Source organism: Rhipicephalus sanguineus, chromosome 2 (genome assembly GCF_013339695.2).
Source record: "Rhipicephalus sanguineus isolate Rsan-2018 chromosome 2, BIME_Rsan_1.4, whole genome shotgun sequence".
NCBI lineage: Eukaryota > Metazoa > Arthropoda > Arachnida > Ixodida > Ixodidae > Rhipicephalus > Rhipicephalus sanguineus.
Window position 1 is genome coordinate 97,157,338 of NC_051177.1, and position 21,101 is coordinate 97,178,438.

General features: G+C 47.2%; 1 protein-coding gene across 1 annotated transcript in view; it reads left to right on the forward strand.

Annotated features, from left to right (window-relative positions):
- The first annotated feature begins 8,131 nt into the window (after positions 1 to 8,131).
- Positions 8,132 to 21,101, forward strand: part of LOC119381770 (Down syndrome cell adhesion molecule-like protein 1) — a 156,760-nt gene continuing 143,790 nt past the window's right edge. Inside the window, exons 1-2 of the mRNA XM_037649535.1 lie at positions 8,132 to 8,156; positions 14,286 to 14,450. Coding sequence (XP_037505463.1) covers positions 8,132 to 8,156; positions 14,286 to 14,450 — 190 coding nt within the window. The remainder of the gene's footprint in view (positions 8,157 to 14,285; positions 14,451 to 21,101) is intronic.

Below are 21,101 nucleotides of genomic sequence, written 5' to 3' on the forward strand. Positions count from 1 at the left end.
GTTTTTTTTTCCACTTCGACTGCTTTTGCTTTGCAGCAACACGGTGCTTTAGGGCAAAATGATGTATGAGAGCACAAACCAATTCCCGTGACAACATAACACAGCAAAAAAAAAAAAAGGCAGGGAGAGAGAAGAAAGCGCAAGTTACCGGCTCATAGTGGGAGCGCTTAGCTAAAGCACACAAGATACAATGAATGAAAAGTGGCTGTAGTAACTACCAAGTATAGAGTATAGCACTATATTGAAGGGGGTAAAAAGGCATCAAGTGTGCAGGAACTCGTAATAGCGAGAACCCCTTCTGAAACGAAGATTGAAAGGCGCGTAAGAGTGGGAGATAATTAAAGCGCTTCGTGAAATTGCATCCGGCTGTTTACTCGAAAGAAGAGAAGCGCCGCCGCGACCTTTCAAGCGGCAGCACTGTTTTTTATTTTTTTCCCCTTTTGCGTATGTATCATTATCTCGACGTAGCTGCTTTTCACGTTGAGTGTTTTCTTTATTCTTGGGGAGGACGGGCGTCAACTCTCGCGCACTCTATTTTTCTTTATCTCGTTCACGTAAGAGTATACGGCTTTCTATCGTGTTTGGTAAACCGTAAGCTCCTATGCTTCTGTTGTCACCCGACCTGGAGCTGATTGAAGCACGCTCAGGTGTCGAGGAAAGAAAGACAAAGAAAAGAGCATTCGCGACAGCGTCTTCCTATAGCTACATCCATAGAGCGCGCATTGTTACGGCCGCCATTGCTTGCCTGTCAACACCGAGTCAAGTCTCGCCCCTTTACCTCTCTCTCTCTCTCTTTCTCATTCCTATCTCATTTCGGCGTCCTGTGGGTTTCTGCATTATTTTCTCTTGTCCCCGTCGAAACCCGAGTACAGATGCTGGCTCCTGCATGACGACGCTGCCAGCACCAATTGCCAAGAGGCGCTCAGCGGCTGTTCCTTTAGTCGGTCTAGTTCGACGGTGAAGATCTCGTCATGGCGAGTTGCGTTGCCGCCGGGCGGGTTGAGTAAACGAGCGCTGTGCCAGCTTTTCAACGAAATCACAAAGACCTCGGGCCGAGTCTAAGCCCTCCAATGCCGGGCCCCACGCTCTCTCACCACCTCGATCACTCCCGCGCGCCCTGATGTCATCGGGTTGCGCTGCTGCCTCCATCCAATCCTGTATGCCTGTACCTTCATCCTCCTCACGTTCCTGTCAGCGTCGTATGCGCGCCTGTCGTGTCTGCTTCCTCACTTATTCGCTCGAATGAACGCCTGCAGCGCTTTTGTCCTCCGCGCTTGCCAGGTGTTATTTGCGGCTCGTGTCCCGGAAATTGGAGCCGCATTGCGAGGCCTTTGTTGGCGGCTCAAATCGCTCCGGCGCGTGCGCAGAACAAGAGGCTGTGGCCCCAACGGGACGTCGCGGCTTCTCTGGCTAGGGAACGGTGATCTGCGTGGAAGCCAACTGTTATGCGGCCTTCCCTGCACGCGCTTATGTTGACGTGCGTTGGCACAGAAGGTGCCCTGGAAAAGAGCATCGCGAGACACGAAATGCTTTGTTGTTATTCGTTGCACGAACTAAACGTACAGCCATTATTAGGCTATAGGAAGAGCGTTGTTATGAATACCCTCCGCGTACTGACCTAAGCCAATGCCTCGCTAATTAAGTTCCCATTTACGCTTGTGGCGTTTTCCGCCCTTTAGTATAACACCCACTCCGCGTAAATCACTCGTTAGGCAATGTGAAAGCAGGTGGAATCAAGGAAGGCCAGGCTACAGAGCATGTTGCACATCAATACTGCCAGCAAAAGAAGGCATTCACTGGAGACGTGGAACTGGAACTTGCGATGCAAACACTGTCGCCATGGTTCAAGAGATTATTACCTGTCGTAACCTAAACGTGATCAGATGTCAGCCGCCAGCAAAAATCCGACAGATCCCACGCACTGTGGGAATCGATGCAATGCGAAGCAGCCGGCGAAGAGCTCCATACATCGCCTTGTTTCTCTTTGAGGAAAATGAAGCCATTCATGTCATGACATCTAGTTCCCTATATATTACCTGTTTCTCATGCATGCATGTACAATCTTTTATATAATGAAATGTATAATCTGGTATATACAATGCATGACCTGTCATTCATGTTCGTCACGTACTTGTGTCATGTCATACTAATTTTGGTGTATATCCAGTTAAGAAAACAGTCGGAAGCGCTTCAAGACAATGTCATGTACATCATGCCGTACATGACATGTGCGTTACAATTTGCGTGTTAGGACCTGTCATTTATGGTCGTCATGCAGTCACGTCACGCAGTACCAGCTTTGGTGTATGTCAAGCTAGGGGAACGGCTGCGAGCGCACCATGACCGTGGCATGTAAGTCATGCTGTACATGACATTCATGTCATGATTTTCCAGTTGCCACTTGTGATTTGTGTCCTTCATACAGTCACGTCGCACAATACCAAATTTGGTAGATGTCCTGATTGCGAAACGGCCACAAGCGCACCATGAGCGGCGCATGTATGTCATGGCGTACATGGCATGCATGTCATAATTTTCATGTTACCACCTATAATTTATCTTCGCCACACAGAAATGTGTCGTCGTACCAATTTTGGTATATATCCATAGGCGTGCGCACGGCGGGGGGGGGGGCAGCCCCCCCTAGTCACCTAACATGGGGGGTCACAATTTGCCCCATACATTGACCTCCCTAGTCACCTAAGAGGGGGGCGCAAAATCTGCCGCGTACATTGACTTAGTAGGGGGGCGCTGCGTTGAACCTTCGCCCCCCCCCCCTTCACGGGAAACCCTGCGCACGCCTATGTATATATTCATCTAGGTAAACGGCCGAGAGCGCCCCGAGACCATGTAATGTAAATCATGCGTTACAGGACATGCGTGTCTTGATTTGCATGACAGGACCTGTCACTTGCGTTTGTCATACACTGTTGTCACCCGATACTAATTTTGGTATATAAGTTAAAGAAATGGCCGCAAGAGCACCAAGAGCGTGGCATACAAATCATGCTGTTCATAACATGGATGTCATGATTTTCATGTTATGATATGTCATTTCTGTGCGTCATATAGTCATGTTATGCCAGACAAATTATGGCACACATCCTATTAACGAAACGGCCAGGAGAGCGCAAAGTCGTAGGCGGCTAGACAGATAGGTACGCTCAAAATCGCAAAGTTCGCTAAGAAATGCTTCGTATTTAATATGCGCTAGGCACCAACTTCCTTTAATAAAATTCATCATCATCATCATCGTCATCATCATCATCATCATCATCATTAGCCTGTCTACGCCCACTGCAGGGCAAAGGCCTCTCCCATGTTCCGCCAATCAACCCGGTCCTGTGCTTTCTGCTGCCACGTAATACCTGCAAACTTCTTAATCTCATCTACCCACATAATTTTCTGTCTCCCCCTCACGCGTTTGCCCCTCACGCGTTAATAAAATTGCAAATAGCCAAATGCCAGTGACAGCTAAGTTGCCATCGTATCAGGCTGCAAACTGCACACTGCCGAGGGGCCATGAGCTAAATTGCATTTAACGACGGTGGGCACAGTTTACAAGCTTCATGAGCAGTGTGCGTCGAAACACCGCGCGTCTACAGCAGCGCCGTAACACACAGCCCAGCGAGCGCAGGAAAAATTCATCAGCAGCACATCGTGTGATCTCGCGTGATTCTCATTACGCTCACTCCGGAATAGACCCGCTCTGCTGCGATACTATCCACAGGGTGGGCCCGATGCAAGCATGCGAATGCCGAAGACAGCGCAATACCATAGATCGCTGTAATGGTGGAATACCGCGAACGAACCGGAAACTTTGGAAATGAGACATACAGAGCTTTGATGTAGTAAAAGAACAGTGTTCTGTATTGCGCACACTTGTGGAACACAGCACATTCGGGTGTACGTTCCGTTTTGCTGCGTAATCCCGTAGAGGACAGAGCGTTCAACCAGCGCGCCTTTCGAGGTAGTTAAGATGGGAGAACATATATGCCTCCAGCGGGTATACATGACGCTACGAAGTTTACGTTGCGGTACTGCGCTCCTTCTCTTTTCTTTCTCTGCCGCTGCTCTTTCTCCTTTTCTCGGTTCTGGTTCGCGTACTTCGACGTTGGTGAAGCTAGAGTATTTTAAGGCAAAAGCCTTAGATGCCTCATCAAACACGAAGATTCACCGGCGTCCAACGTAGGCATCTCCCGTTGGCGTCTAGAGGAGTTATGAAAAAAAAAAATCACCATCACGTGTTGACATTACCATGTACGCCATCGTTACGTCACAAATCACCGAAATTGTCATTATGGCATTATAGTGACGCCACAGTGAAGCCACATTATGACGCCATCACATGAATCTTAGCCTATAGTCAACGGTAGGCCCGTCACGCAGGCAGTGGAAAACCAGGTGGGGTGTCTCCGATCCTGGAGGCAATGCAAAACCCCATTAGGTGCAAAGAGCTTTCGGAGAGGGGCGGCGCAGAAGCAAAAGATGGCTTTGACTTTCCAGTCGTCTCAGGTGTGTGCCTAACGGACCCTGAGAGTTTATGTGAACTGGTCGGAAGAAATTGGTGAAGATCCGTCAAACGAACGCTCCTCGTCAATATTCTTCCGTATAAAGCGTGTCGCTATGCCAGCCCCATCCGATGTCACGCCGTGCTATGTTTCAACTGAAGTGGCACTAATGAAGACTATCAACCGATTTGCCATCTTATAACTGCTGTGTGCAGCGAAGGAAAAGCTTATCACCTTCCTTTTATCTCCCCTTTAGTCGTATTTATATACACCGCATTGCGGGCGAGCTCTCGCGCCTGAGGAATACTGCTTCATTTCCGATTTGATAATAATTGTTGGATTTTTACGTTCCAAAGCCACGATGTTATTATGAGGGACGCCGTAGTGGAGGGCTCCGGAAATTTCTACTACCTGTGGTTCTTTAAAGTGCACCTAAATCTAAGTACGGGCTTCAAGCATTTTTGCCTCCACCGAAAATGCGGCCGCCGCGGTCGGGATTCGATCCCGCAACCTTCGGGTCAGCAGTCGAGTACCATAACCACTAGACCACTGTGCCGGGTCATTTCCGCTTTGACGAACTATCAACTAAAGGAACCAAAAGATCGGTTCGCCGACTGACCGGTTGGAAACTATTTGGTCAACCGCCGTGATCCTTTTCTTTTGATAACTAAACGCAACGAAATCGTCTTTGCCTTTCCGTGGTCTCGACTACAAGAGCTGAAAAGGAAAAGAAATAAGCTAGCTCGACCTTCTCATTAAACGTCAGCGATGCCACGAACAGTCAACTTGGCGTATTTTTAATCTTAAAAGGTCCTTTCGTTACAGCTTGCACCAAGTCTATTCTACAAGGACGTCTGAGCGTACCTTTTCTTGCCCTCTGGCAGTTATTCCGCGAGACCCTTCAATAAAATAAAAAGAACAGCTAACAATAATGAAATAATAGTACGACATTATTCCGACGTAACGCTACAAAAAAAAAAAGAAAAAAGAAAAGCAGACACTGCGTTCTGATTTCATTAAAAAGGCTCTTTTTATCGAAAGGCCCCAAAGTCTTGAAATGCCGGAGGAAAAAAATATTAATACTGAAGGCACGTGCGAATTTGCTTGTACTTGCTGTCACAAGCTTATTAGTTTATCTTCACGCAGGACGGCACTCAAAACAACGTTTCCCGGTGGTCCAAGTACAAAGGCTAATCATTGGCAGAATCTTCGCTTTCGAAGCTCTTGCGTCAGCTACGGCGACCGTATTTTGTATATGATTAAGGAGGTACGCACGCATACACGTAATGAAATTATTAGCCTTGTCGGCGGCAGCAGTCTGGATCCTTTAATTAACCCGGCATATTCAAGTGGCCTTCGACAAAGAATTCGTGACAGGGGCGCGCTTTTGGAATGTTAATAAAAATTTGAAGCGACATTTACGTAGAAAAATTTATTGATAATGTTATTGTGTATAGCCGCAATGTTTCAATGTTTTCTTGGACGTTCCGCGTTCATTCCATTCATTTGGCTGTAATTAACTTTTTTCTAGCTTTGATTCTTGTTTTCTCTTCTTGAACACTGTGGTCCCCGAATATTTTTGTTAGCCTGATTACGGCTGTTCGATGAATAGATGAACGTAATACTGCAGAAAAGAACTGTGCTCTTTGTTACACGATAAAATTCGTGGTTGGTCGCTTGATCTTTGTAAAAGCAATAGTATAAAAGCAATAGCCGTTGGAGCGACCGGTTAAACATACGGTATGAGAGATTAAAGGTAATAAAGAGGGACAGTGATTTTAATTGGAAGCTTGAGTTGTTACAGGAAGGGCTGAGACGCGCATATTGTACAATTATTTTCAGTTATGCACAAGGGTGCTTCCGAGCATTCCCTAGCTGAAAGTGAATGTTGGAAACATTCCATTCTTTGGAGAAGGGTGACCAGCGGAGCCGACGGGCTCGCTCCGGTCTCGGCTCTCCTCGGCGTCCTTCATAAGCGCGCTGCTAACAATGTCCTGTCGACCCATACTTGCCACGAACGACCGTGCCACCGTATTGCCTAGACTCTACTGACAAGGCGAAACGCGTACCCGACTCCACTGAAGCTTTGTGCACATCACGTGGAGTGCCACTGACTCCGGGATCGGCTCACCTCTGACCCATCGACGATGTCAGTTGAAGACGCAATCGTGTGACGTCACATATGGCGTCAATATGACGTCATCGACACGGACTCCTTCCAACCGCGATGGTCGCATTTCGATTAATGCGAAATGCTAGAGGCCCGTGTACCGTGCGACGTCAGTGCTTGTTAAAGGACCCCAAGTGATCGAAACTCTCCACCATGGTGTGTCTCGTAATCGTATCGGGCTTTTGACACGTAAAAACGTGGCACCTGGGCTAAAAGAGCAGCAGCTCAAAACGTGCAGCTCGTGGTGGTTTCAGCCTAAACGACACAAAAATTCTGGATTTGAAGTGCCATAATCATCATATGATTATGAGGCATGGTGGACTGGCAGACTCCATATCCATTTTGCGTAATCTAAAGCCTTTGACCAAATGAAAGTACAAGGTAATTTTTTTTTATTTTTTTTTCACCTCAAGCGAAATGCGACCGCTGTGGCCTGCTGAGCGCCGTTAGTCTCGACGCTTTAATAGGTTCCACTTTTTAATATTTGCCTCAACTCAAATACTGCGCACTCGCAATATTGCCCCAGTGGTGCTACTTGTCAAAGGAGGCAAACATCTGGGCTGTTGCACCCACATTCACACGTAAGAAATCGCGATTTATTAATTGCACAGAGAGCCGATTGTTCACCCAGCAAGGCCGTTCAATTTGTTGTTAAACTGTGAGAAGTGTTTTAACAGGAAATCAATACATCATTACTGCAAGGGCTGCTTCTGAATGACTCAGCCTAATGACTGAGAAAATGAAACTGAGATGACTCGCCAGCTATACACTTTTCGCCGACTCGATGCCACTTCTGAACAACATTTATGCCGTTGAAACTGGTATCCCAGGAAACGATGATATCCGAGGCATCAATGTGTTTCGTGCACATGTGCACATACGCGTGCACGTAAGCGCGCCTTTTGGTTGTTCTCCTTCAAACGAAACAGCCCTCCGGCGCGCAAAACGTGTTCGGCATCGTGGTCCCACGCCCACACTCCAGCTTTCTCTAAAAAATAAAGCAGCAGATGCACAGAAAGCACCACGATCATCAGCTCTTGCCGCACCGCGCAATCGTTTCGGCATGCGAATGATGCCCCCTGTGGCGCAGTGGCGCCGCGTTACGGCAGCTTTGCGCAGCGTATGAAGCTGCACCATAGCGTGACGGCGAAGTTTCGCGACCATGAGAGGTATTTGAGGACTCTGGTGTACTTTAGCAATGGGTGAGAAAGGAAAGCGAGGGCGAGAAAGAGTGAAGTAAGGGTTCTGAGGTCCCGTCTGACGGCCACACTGACGCACAAACGTTCTTCCAGCACGTAACGATCTTTTAGAAAAACAAACTGTCTACCGAGATAGCGACCTAGAATCTATTATGACTCCAGCTTTTTCACCGAATCACAGTCACTGCGCTCGGCTTTGCCTTCCTGAATGACCCCAACAAAGCCTGCCAAATTAAACGCATGGCGTGACCATGAACATTTCAAGCACACAGGCAAGTGAGCTCCGTGTAAGATAAGCGCAGTGCCATTGCGTGGCCCGTTTAATCGGGGCAAGCCCGAGCAAATAGCGGGTGCGTGATGTCAACGTCGCGTAGGAGTTTTGGGCACTTCTTTTTCGGACGCTCCGCAACCAACGACGTCTCCTTGAAGACCGCTTTAGCACGAAGCTGTGGCCGTTCGATGATCGCGTGCCTAGACGGTCACAACTAGATATAAAAACGAAAATACCAAGCTCGGGCATGGCCCCGCGCTAAGTATAGTTCGCGGTGAACAAAAGTGGAGGTCTTATCGCGAGTAGCAACCAAAGCGGTCGCTCCAGCAGTCAACCGTGGCGTAAAACATTGAACGGCCTCGGGAGATACCTCATCAAGCGCGTTCCCGGCAGCGGCAGAGGGTAAGCAAGCCAAGATTCAGGCCAAGCGGGAGATCGCAAAGTCAATAAGCGCTTGCTGAAAGGGCAAGCACGGTACACGTCGTCGCCACCGTTGTACGATCGGTTTCCGATGCGCTCCACTGCGCTGGCGCAGTTGGGTCCGCCCAATACAGCCGCTGTTGCATCGAGTCGCTGGGCGTGTGTGCTCAGCCCGATCCATGAGTGTCGCATGCCGCTTCCAATCGAGCATTCATCTTGCCATGAAACTAGATTGTAGATCACTACGTCGCTATACTCCGAGTCTTTTCTTCTATTGTGGTTGTTTTCGTTCTAGTCGTCTTTAAAAAAAGGAGGGGAGAGGGGGAATGATTGAGGAGTAGTCTCTCCCGGCACGCTATAAAAATTTTAGAGCGAATCCTACTTACAAAATCCCGCTTTAGATGGGTACGCGGCGCACGTTATCGGCAGCGCTCTTTGTTTAAAGCCGTTCTTCACTACAACATTTGAAAGCACGGTTAACCTTACTACTTCGCGTGGAGCGAACGAGCAGGACAATCAATCGGGACAAATGGACAGCCATATAGCGGACGAGGCAGGACGTTGAACAAGAGTGCAGTAGACAAGGTCTGTTCGATTGCCAGTGGTTAACTAGCCACGTTAGAAAGAAGTTCGTGTGGTTCAATTTGAGCGGCTCGTAAACTCATCGATTCGTGCATGCATGATATCAGATTATTCGAAACATTTCTTTTTCTTTCTGAGTTTCTTTGCCGACTGCAGACAGTGGTGCTTAGGCGAAGATGGTGGACATTGCAAAAGTTAGCGGGACGATTTTTAACCCCTTCAGGGTTTTCGCCGTACATGTACGGCAGAAGCTTCCTGGTACCAAAGGGTTTTCGTCGTACATGTACGGCATAGCGTTTATTTTTAAAACGCGCGCCTTTTCGATCATTTCTCTTGTTTGGCCTGTGCTTCAACACTTCGGGAATATGTGGAATTTTTTTCATGCGCCGATGTCTCTCCGTTGTATTTTTTTTCGCTTCCCAAAACGGCGCGCCGCCTATCGCTTGCCCATCCGAGCGCGTTCGCGGTGCAGCTGGTTTAAAGTGCGCGCCTTTTTCGATGATTTCTCTTGCTTGGCATGTGCTGCCCCGCTTCGGGAATTTTTTTCATGCGCCGATGTCTCTCCGTTGTTGCTTTTTTTATGCTTCGCAAAATGGCGCGCCGCGCGCCGGCTATCGCTTGCGCAACCGAGAGCGCCCGCGGCGCGGTTTGGTTTCAAACGCGCGCCTTCTCCCTTTTCTCTTGCTTGGAATGTGCTGCCACGCTTCGGGAATTCGTGTAATTTTTTTAATGCGCCAATGTCTCTCCGTCTTTTTTTGTTTTCTTTCCAAAGAGGCGCGGCGGCTTGTAGTCTCGCATCAGAACGCGCGCACGCGGTCCGGCTCGTTTCGGTTTCGTCCTTCGGGTGGTTTTCGCTTCTTGCGCCCGCAGAGCGGATGGCTGTTTGGTTTCTAATCTCTCAAAGGGTGACCGCTTGTTACTCTCTCATTTATTGCACCCCGGCGCGCGATTACATCTGTTTCCGCGCGGCGCTAAATTACACAAACGACGCCGCCGTGATTGCGTTTCCTGTTTTGGGTTCTCGGAAAAACTAACTACGTCTTGTTGGCCATAAGACGAAGTATTACTGTAGCTTTTTCACTCGTTTTGCTTTCCGGACGGGCGCAGAACCATAGAGTTTTCTTCCGTGCGCTCACTAACGCAGTTCGCTCACGCTATGGAAGCGCGCGTCGGTTGCGCTGCTGCCGGTGAGTCGAGCAGCGATTCTTCCGATGCGGACTATTCCCCAATTGCCGATCAGAATCTGATTCATTGGATTTCAGTTCGTCAGACGAGGAGTTTTGACGAGTTCAGACTCCGATGACGATCAAGGAGCGACATCTGAAACGCGTGCGCGGGGAGCCATGCTTCAAAGACTATCACACGCTGAAAAGTTTTTAGTGTTTGAGCACGAGCGTTTTTAACCGGAAACGTAGTCTGGTACGCTTATTTTTGTATGTTTGTGAGCTATGTTTAATACAATGCATAATTTTTATTCATAAAAAACTGTGAAGCTTCTTTTTTTAGGATTCTGCTTGATTTTACTACGAATAAACCATATGTATGTAGCAACAAAACTGATTTTTTTGTCACTTTACGATCACGAAAAAAAATTTTAGACAATTTTTTTCTTAAATAAAATCGTCTGAAGAATTTATTTCAGCAATAAAAAAAATTACACATTTTTGGACTGGATTTCGCGAAAAAATTCGACCCTCAAAGGGTTAAAGCAACGTTTTCTTTGCGAAACTTCTCGAGTTCTGACCATGCTGCTGATGGTCCGTCATACTTGTCGCTGATACATCGAGAAATCGAGCCTCTGAGATCTCACTTTCCCGTTTCCCTTTCTCTGACATCTGTATTCGTAGGCGTGCATAGGGTTCTCCATTGTAGGGGGGGGGGGGGTCGAAGTTTTACGGCAGCGTCTAACCCCCTCCCACGCATGCACTTACGATCAGACCACGGCGTGTCAGAAATGTTATTGGTGTAACAGCGAAAGCCAAAACAAAAGAAACAATATGGACGAAAACACAAAAGACGAGAAGAAAGCACAAACAGCGCCAGTTCGTGCTTTTAAATGCGAAGCATTTCTTAGCGAACTTCTGCGACTTTGAGCGTATCTATCTATCTATCTATCTATCTATCTATCTATCTATCTATCTATCTATCTATCTATCTATCTATCTATCTATCTATCTATCTATCTATCTAGCCGCCTACGACTTTGTGCTCTCCTGGCCGTTCCGTTAATCGGATGTATACCAAAATTGGTGTGTCATAACATTGCCTTATTACGAACATAAATGACAGGTCGTGTCATGAAAATCATGACACGCTTGTCATGAACAGCATGATTTACATTCCACGGCCTTTGGGCTCCCTGGCCGTTCCGTTAATCGGATGTGTACCAAAATTGGTGTGTCATAACATGGCCTTATCACGAACATAAATGACAGGTCATATCATGAAAATAATGACAAGCATGTCATGAACAGCATGATTCACATTCCACGGCCTTTGGGCTCTTGCGGCCGTTCCGTTAATTTTATATATACCAAAATTGGTGCGGCATGACAAGAGTTCATGACGAACATAATGACAGGTCCTAACATGCAAATCATGACGCGCATGTCATGTGCAGCATGATTTACATGACAAGGTCTCGGGGCGCTCGCGGTCGTTTAAATGAAGGGATACATACGAAAACTGGTATGACGAGACATTTCTGTATGACGAACATAACTGACACGTGGTAACATGAAAATCATGATATGTATGTCATGTATGACATGATATACATGCCACGCTCATGGCGCACTCGCGGCCGTTTCACTAGATTGATATACACCAAAATTGGTACTGTGCGATGTGACTTTATGAAGAACATGAATAACAGGTGGTAGCATGAAAACCATGACATCCATGACATGTATGTCATGATTTACATGCCGCGCTCATGGTGCATTGGCGTCCGTTCCGCTTGCCTGATATACACCAAAATTGGTGTTACGCGACACGACAGTATGATGAACGTAAGTGAGACGTGGTAGCATGTAAATCATGACATGCAAGTCATGTACGACCTGATTTACATGCCACGCTCATGATGCGCTAGCGGCAGTTTCAGTAGACTGATGTACACCAAAATTGGTATTGCGCGATGTGACTGTATGAACAACATGAATGACAGTTGATAAGATGAAAACTATGACATGCATGTCATGTATGTCATGACTTAATTGCCACGCTCATGATGCATTCGCGGCCGCTTCGCTAGCTCGATGTACACCAAAATTGGTATTGCGCGAAGCGACTGTATGACGAAGGTAAATGAGACGTGGTAACATGAAAATCATGACATGCGTGACATGCACGACATGATTTACATGTCATGCTCATGACGCACTCGTGCCGTTTCGCTTGCTTGACATACACCAAAATTGGTATTGCGCGACGCGACCGTATGACGAACGTAAATGAGAGGTGGTAACATGGAAATCATGACATGCATGAAATGTGCGACATGCCATGCTCATGGCGCACTCGTGGCCGTTTCGCTAGATTGATATGCACCAAAATTGGTACTGCGCGATGTGACTGTATGAAGAACATGAATAACAGGTGATAACATGAAAACTATGACATGCATGCCATGTATGTCATGTCCTACATGCCACGCTCATGGTGCATTCGAGGCCGTTTCGATAGCTTGATATACACCAAAACTGGTATTTCGCGATGAGACTGTATGATGAACATTAGTGACAGGTGGTAACATGAAAAACCATAATATTCATGTCATGTATGGCATGATTTACATGCTCTACTCATGGTGCACTCGCGGCCATTTCGCTCCTTTGATATACACCAAAATTGGTATTGCGCGATATGACTGTATGACGAACATAAATGAGAGGTCTTAACATGCGAATCATGTTATGCATGTCATGTACGGTATGATTTACATGCCACTGTCATGGTGCGCTTCCGGACGTTTTGTTAACGTGATATTACCAAAATTGGTATGGCATGACACGAGTGCGTGATGAACATAAACGACAGGTCATGCATTTATATACAGAATATGCGTTTCATTGGCATGGTGTACACTAGATTGTGCATGAATGCGTGCATGGCAAACATGCGATATATGGTGGACTAGATGCCATGGCATGAATAATTTCATTTGACTCAAAGACAAAGGCGATGTATGCAGCTCTTTACTGGCTGCTTCGCATTACATCGATTCCCACAGTGCGTGGGATCTGCCGAATTTTTTTTCTCCTCTTTTGCGTTCCCGTCCGTTTTTTTAGGTGTTACTCCGTGAACCAGTGCCCTGGCCCAACTTACCACGCTCCTGCGTGTCAAAGACGAGCCACTAGGGGGAGGGGGGTGGCGGAAGGCTTATGAAAAACAAAAGTGACAACCACGCGTTTGTAGCACAAAGGTATACAACGAAATCCATACGCATCTCTCAGAAAGAAAGCTTCTTAGTTAACCAGAAGTCGTCCTGTTCCGGGGAACGAACGCGAGACAAACGCCTTGCCGGGGCCGTCGCTCTATTGGTACCATGTTCGATCCCCGTACCCCGACAACTTCCTCGTCAACTATGTTTAGTGCAGTTAGTTCTTGAGGGGGGGGGGGTCCTCAGGCACTTAGGATATGGCGGAGTGCCTGAGGAGCCCGTGGCGGGACAGCTGATCGACGGGGAACCCAAACAGCAACTGTCCTTTATTCAACTTCATACAAACACTTCACAGCCACATGGGAGCGCCACTAATCAACACAACAGTAGCGACCTGTACACTAAGAAGCTTTCTTTCTCAGAAGTTCATGTGTATTTCATTGTAGCTTTGTGTTACAAAGGGTGATTGCTCATTTCGCTTTCATGATGTCAGCACGAAGTCTGCAAAAAAAAAATCAAGCTCAAAGTTTCTTGTGAAGCCTTAGTTTTGTATGAACCGGCATTCTAATTATTACTTTTCTAATATCAGATGTTTTGGAGCCACTTTTTGCTTTGATTTTTGCATTTGTGTTTGAATATCTCGCGCGGAACTCCGACATTTCCTGACGAGTTTACGTAAACTTCCTGGTTACAGATGTTCCAGGTGATACATAAAGAGCCATCACGCGTATTTTCCTCTCTTTTGCAGTGATCCTAGAGGAGTTCGAAGCACACGTGCACGACGACTATGTGCCACGAGGCAACACGGCGCTATTCCGCTGTCACGTTCCCAGCACGCTGCGACAATACCTCAGCGTCTCCTCGTGGACCACGGAGGACGGCCTGGTGATCGGAAGGCACGAGACGCAGTCGCGTGAGCATCGTTTTATTCATATGGATCTGCACATTCCGTCTATTTGTTTGTGGTGCTCATTCTTGCCCTAAAGAAGGAGTCACTTATGTTAATCTCGTACATGCGTAGGAGTCGTAAAGCGTTGATTAGATTATTACTAAGTTAGCCAAGAAAGTACAAGCCAAGATGTCAAGCGTTTCGAGACAGGAGCACATCGCACCGTTCCTCGGCGGCGACCGCGCGTGCCGCCGTACTGAATTGGAAACAGGCGAAGATAATTACGGAAATATATTTAAAGTTGCATAAGCTAGGGGCGTGCTGGGACATCCAGGTAAAATTATAGCAGCGTGCCACAAGCCATTCCTATAGGATCTCACGAAAGTTTGAATACTGTGCAACGTCGCCAATGGGAGTTTCACGGGGTGCGTAGTCGCAGCCCAGAGATGGCGCGGCCCGTACACGTGTCCCAAATTCTCGGGAACGTGAAGGTTTGAACAAAAAAAAAAGATTTTGCTCATTATTTATGAAGGATGATTTTCTGTTCATTTTTTGTCAGGCTTGCTATACGGCAAAAAATCATAAGCAGAACAAGAACACGGGCAATAAAGAAAAGAAGTGTGCAACGGTAAGCAAGCTTCTACGAAGTACCATACAATGCAGAAGTTAAGGAGAAGATAAAAGCTTGAAGAGATATAAAATGTATTTGAACAGGGGTAGTCGGTAGGGCCAATGTTGCGACAAGTGGTCTTGTCCTCTTCAAGGCATCAACTGTTTCCGCCTTGAAGATGACACGGCCCCTTGTCGAAACTGTGCAGCTTCAGCGACACCCCGTGTTCAAATATGTTTCATCTATGTGAAGTACCACGTAATAGCTACTTGTTTTGATGCCAGCGATTTCACGCGCGTCGTGACGACACCCAATTATACGAGCTTTAGTGGGACTATCGTATTTAGCGCGTGCAACCGCTTCACAATAACCTGGAACCAGCGCGGTAGTTGAACGCCATGCTATAACGCTCCAGCGTGCGCTCTCGACAGTGTGCGAGTTGAACGTAAGCCCACAACGCAACGGAACCAGCCTAAGTCGAAGCAGATCCTCATTGAAGCCTTAGGACATGTGCGCGATCGTGCTTGATGCTCGCTGGAGAACAGGAGGCCTTGCGTTGAGCCTCGCTTGGACGTTGCGTTCGGCCTATCTCATCTGCCCAGCAAGAGCATCAGCATCGTTGCCAGCCTTCTTTCGAAAGCCGGTAGTGTGGGAAGCTTAGCGAGCTCACATAAAGCCAGTTAAATTAATCCTTTTTTTTTTCAAACGCACTGCCCGTTCATTTTGCTTGCAACCCCACGCAATTTACCTTTCATCGCGTGCCTAAAATGGTGTGAATCAGCCCTGTTATCTCGTTGATGGCTTACAGTGTCATCTTTATACCGGTGTGCGCGTCATTCTTGTTTAATTGTGTTATTATTCATATATGTAAAATTTGTAGATATGAAGTGACCATTGCGCACGTTGTCTGTGAGTTATCTTGAATGCGCAAACAGCTTATTAGGGCACGTGCAAACACGCGCTGTCTCAATCCATGGGCTCGTGTGCTTTGCGGCAGCGTTTCCTTACGTTCTGACTCCTTTGGACGAGATTACCATCGTCTCGACACTTGTTCCGCGTTTCGTGAGGTTTCGACTGACGAAGCTTCAGACGGTAACTGCGCTGGCCTATTCATCGGAACTGTGTGTGCTCCTACGCACTGCAGTCTCACAGACAACGCACCGAACGTCGTGTGCTCGCCAAGCTTTCGCTGTTCCACTCGCATACGGCTAAGGGTCTTGGTGAACAGGATGCCTATAGCGCAGTTCCGGATAGAAGGACATGTATATAATCTTCGTGTCTCTAAATCAGAGGAGTAGCCAGAACCTTTTTTCGGGGGATGGGGAGTTCAGGCACCCTTTATGCATGTTCGAGCGTGTAGATATGCACGCTCGTTTGTATGTGTGCGTGTGAAACTCGTGAAACACATGAAAAACTAAAAAATATGAGGAGAGGGGGGTTACACAAAAGCCTGCCGATGTAACTCTTTCTGTTCTAGTTTTGAAAAACGTGTGATATCTTAATTCGCCTTGAGTTACGGGAATTTGTACTCTCTACATACATATTCCTCTTGTTTCTCTGGCTGTCCTTGCAACACACAGGTGTGAGAGGGAAACGCCTTCGAACCACGTGATTCAAACGTTCCAAGAATACGCGATTCAGGCGTAATGATTCAACCACACAACTGGCATTTTATACTCAATACTGTTTACACAGAACATTGGATCAGCCTTGTGACCTTTATAGCTACAAGAGCAGAAACATGTTAGAGCGCCTGTATATCGACTGCTACAGGTTAAGCCCACATGGCAAACATTGCATCGTGGCAGTTGATCTCCAAGTGGGGGTCAGAGCTGCGTAGCTATAGCTGCACTTTCGTGACATTGCAAGAAGTGATAAGCAACCAAAGAGTTGACCTTACCGAATGCGAACGTTTATTTAGGGCCAATGTTGTGAGCGATTCTTATCGAAACCCAATTAACGGTTTAGCTTTCTCTAAGCAGGAACTATTTTTTGCAGTGCAAAGGCTTACCATATCAATAATTTCAAGAGGGTGCACGTGGTACGCTACATGACCAGCAAGGAAGAGCTCCTGTACTTCCTCGTTTATCGCGATGGCCTAGAAATAAAAGAAAGTACGTAAGAAGCCACAGTACCATCGAGGCGACCCAGTTACGGTCGCTACCATTTATATAGTACAGAGGGAGAGAGATAAACGAAGGAGGTGAACCAAACACGTGCTTTTGTTAGTCTACTATAAACATGTTCTGCCACTGGCGCTGATTACGCGTCCTTGTAACTAGACCAAACCTTTTGTCAACGGTCGGCTCATATGCGTAATGAACCTTGGTGTCTATTATTACTTCCCATACTGGCTTCCTATCAACGATCGCTGCTACACAGAACTAACGGAAGACCGCCGATAGCGGTTGACAAACAGGGTCTAACTGGATTTACTAAAACTCGGATAGCATCGAGGGCACAAACAGTAGTGCTGAACTTTTTCTGAAGTCGTTACAGACTCTTTCAATCAGGCATAAGTGATTAATGTTTCGAATCTGTTCGTTTATGTCAAAACATTATCTTTTAAAAAAAGTCAAGGACGAGCGACTGTTTTTAGTGCGCAGACTTTGTTTGCCGGTCGAACTCGCGTTTTCGCTATATAGCTGAAGTTCGCAAGTTAAGATAGCGGGCGCAAAAAGTTACCTGATTCTTCACAGTGTTACCGTGAGCTAACTTGCAGGGTTGTCAGGTCAAAACGAGATAAAGTAGCCAAAAAAATTAGAAAAACTAGCCAAAAAGTAGCCAACTTATGCCAAGGGAAGTAAAAGTAGCCAAAAATAGCCCGGCGCGTGTGAGAAAAACGGCAACATTCTTATTTACACGAATAAATGCAAAAGCTTTTAGGCGAGAGAGAGAGAGAGAGAAAGGTTAAGTGAAAGGCAGGGAGGTTAACCAGAAGGAAATTTTCCGGTTTTTTACCCTACCCTGGGAAAGTGGTAAGGGGGGCAGAAAGGTAAGGGGAAATGTTATTACATACAACATGCAAACTTGGAAATTAGAATTACAGATATTAAAGGATAAATTGTAGACTTCATCAACCATTTCATGCAGAATAACCTAGCCTCTTGCGCTGTCCTTAAAATGGATCTCTCTTAAGGTGTCTTGCGTAATTTTTCTTAAAAGGACTAGAAGAAATGGCCTTGTGGCGACAATAAAGATGAGTGCTGCATGAATGTGCTTAAAATCACAGTTGCTTCGATTGAAGCACGGACTGTAGTCAGTTTCGCAATCATTTCTTGCGTGATTTATGAAGTCCGAGCAGTTAATATCCCTGAGTGGCAGTTCGAACTAAACCCTAAGAAATTGCGAAAGCAGTTCGTGGGATGTCCGAGTTGTAATTCCGATTAGTGCGGAGCGTTTTGGATGCGGAGCGCTTTCGACTGTCCTGTTCACTGCCAACTGCGATTTAAAGCCGCATTCAGCAATACATGGTCTGCAAAATGAGATACCAAGCAACAGTCCTTGAGTCTCAACCACGTATTCAAAAACACTTCCTTTTGTGTAAGTCAAGTGCCAAATTCAATTTTGGGAGCTGGAAAGACGCTTAGGACGCCGTGTTCGTTGCCGCATACTCGAAAGCCAGCGGCTATATAAGGCGTCAGCAGATATTGATAATCTTGAAAACTTGGCTAAAATCGAGAGAACAAGATACACTTGAACACTATCACAGAATTCAAATCGCAGCTGCAGTTCAGGTGTAATATGTCTGCGTTAATATTGGCAATAATTTCCGGGGGATATCAAAGCTGGAGCTGTTCAAGTTCCTCATTCGCAGTCACATATTTATCCGTAGAACCGAGAGCAGCAGACCATCGTTCTTTACTTAAAGCCACTTTTCGTCAAAGCTGCCAATAAGGAAACTCGCTGGGCTTCTGCGTTTGAGATCAGCAGGACAAGCTGCTTAACTGCCCTCCTTGCAAGATGCACCCCATGGTTTGTGCTGGACACTTTTTTAAAGGCGAAAGCCTGATATGCCTGAGCAAACACGAAATTTGACCGTCGGTGTCTCGCGTCCTGCGGCGTCGGGGACGAGTGTCGCAAAAAATAATCATGATGTCACATATTGCAAAAAAATGTGACGTCATCATGACGTCACCAATTCTGGCCTGACGTCATGTGACGTAACGCCACATAATGCCATTGTAGCACCCCCCCCCCCTTTGGGCGGCGAAAACAAAACCGGAGATCGCGCGACATCAAGGCCTCAAGCCACGGCTCGTGTTCCCTGCTGGAGTCATTTCTGGTTCAGCCGTCTCGTTCCTTCTCTCCTGTGGCATAAGCCTACACCGTCATCACATGACATCGTAGCTTGGTCAAAGGTGGGCTGATCACGGAGGCACTGCAAAAACCAGGTGAGGTACCTCCGATCCTGGAGGCAATGCGAAACCACGCTAGGTGCACAAAGCTTTCGGAGGGTGGCGGGGCAGGATAAATACATCTAGGGAGCCTACATGACCGGCCGTTCATGTAGGCTCCCTAATACATTGACTGAGAAGAAAAAAGTGCGTGCAGTTCGCACTTGCGTGCAGTTTGCACTAAGTCGCGCAAAGCTTGGCACCACGAAGCATGAACCCGTCGCACTCGTACTCCCCGTCGACCGACGCGTCCATAGCTTCGGGATGCGTGGCTTTCTCCTCGGGAGTTCTCAGTGTTGTGACTCTGTAGCGTAGCCGGTGGGACCACGAGTGGGTGTCGTACTCGGAGCATTTATCACAACGAGTTGAGGAAAGAAAATATCTTATATACATGTATTTACATCGTTCGACCTCAGTGAACAGGCGCGGGCGCTTTTTGATGCGCAGGATTAAATTGGAAGGTAGGGGTCCACCCCCCCCCCCTTTCTCCTCTCCAAGCAGTGGCCAGGATTCTACCAATCCTGCAGCACTGGCAGGAGCATTATGAAGAGCATGTCTGTGTAAAGTCCCTAGATTTCTTCCTCTGTAAAAGAGAGAAAAATCTAGGGACTTTATGCCTGTGCTTCCAAAGGTCAATGTCCAGTTGACGATGGTTGGTGATTAACACCTAGGTCACATGACCCTTTTCGGGGAATCGGGGGCTCGTTTATGACGCCCCTGCACAGGAAAAGACCAGATAGGTGAGAAGATCTGCACAGCGTCGGAGTGTCGACACCGCAGGTGCGCGGAGCGCCATTGTTTCTCCCCTCCATCCCGTTCAGGAATGTTCCTCTCATTTGTTGAGAAGCGCGGGAGAACGACGACTGGGGTCGGTTGTCGGGGCCGGCAGGGAGAAGACTCCACGATTCCCCGTATCCTTCGCTGTTCGAAGGTCGGTGATATTGTGGCATTTGGGCTGAGGCACAACAGCAGCCAGGTTGGCGGAGGTTGCGCGCGATGTCTCCGTCGGTGGGCGTGGCTTAGCTACTGCGCATGCGCGGCTTGACCAGGTGGTGCTGTATCTGGTCGCTAGATGACGCGATGCTTGCTTCCTCTTTCTTTCTATCTATCTCTTTCTCTGTCTCTACTTCTTTCTTTCTCTTTCGTTGATGTTCTCTCTGTCTTTCTTTTTCTTTCTCTCTATTTATCTCTTTGTCGTTCTTTCTGTACTACTCTTTACTCTCTCCCCCTTCTTCCCCTCCTCCTCACATCACATTGCTCCTCATCAGGCTCACTTCCCTTTCCCACCCCAGCTACACTGTACTATACAAGGCTATGCTATGCTCCGCTAGCGTGCCTGGATAGCCGAGTGGTTCGGACGCTCGCCATAGGATCGAGGGTACGTGGGTTCGAATCGTGAAGAATTTTTTCCGCAAGAATTTTTCTCTTTATCCTTCTTTATATCTTTCTTTCCGTCTCTCTGTTTGTTTCTCTCTCTCTCTCTTTCTTTCTCTCTCCCTCTCTCTTTCCTTGCACTCGTTGTCAGGCAGCCGCACTGTGGCACATACCCGTTAAGATGATGATAGTTTTCTGCGATCTACTCACAAGGAAGGATTTGCTAAACAGATTCGCCGTTAAAAAGAAGATGGCTTTCGCCTTCGAGTCGTCTCAGCTGAATGCACAAACGAC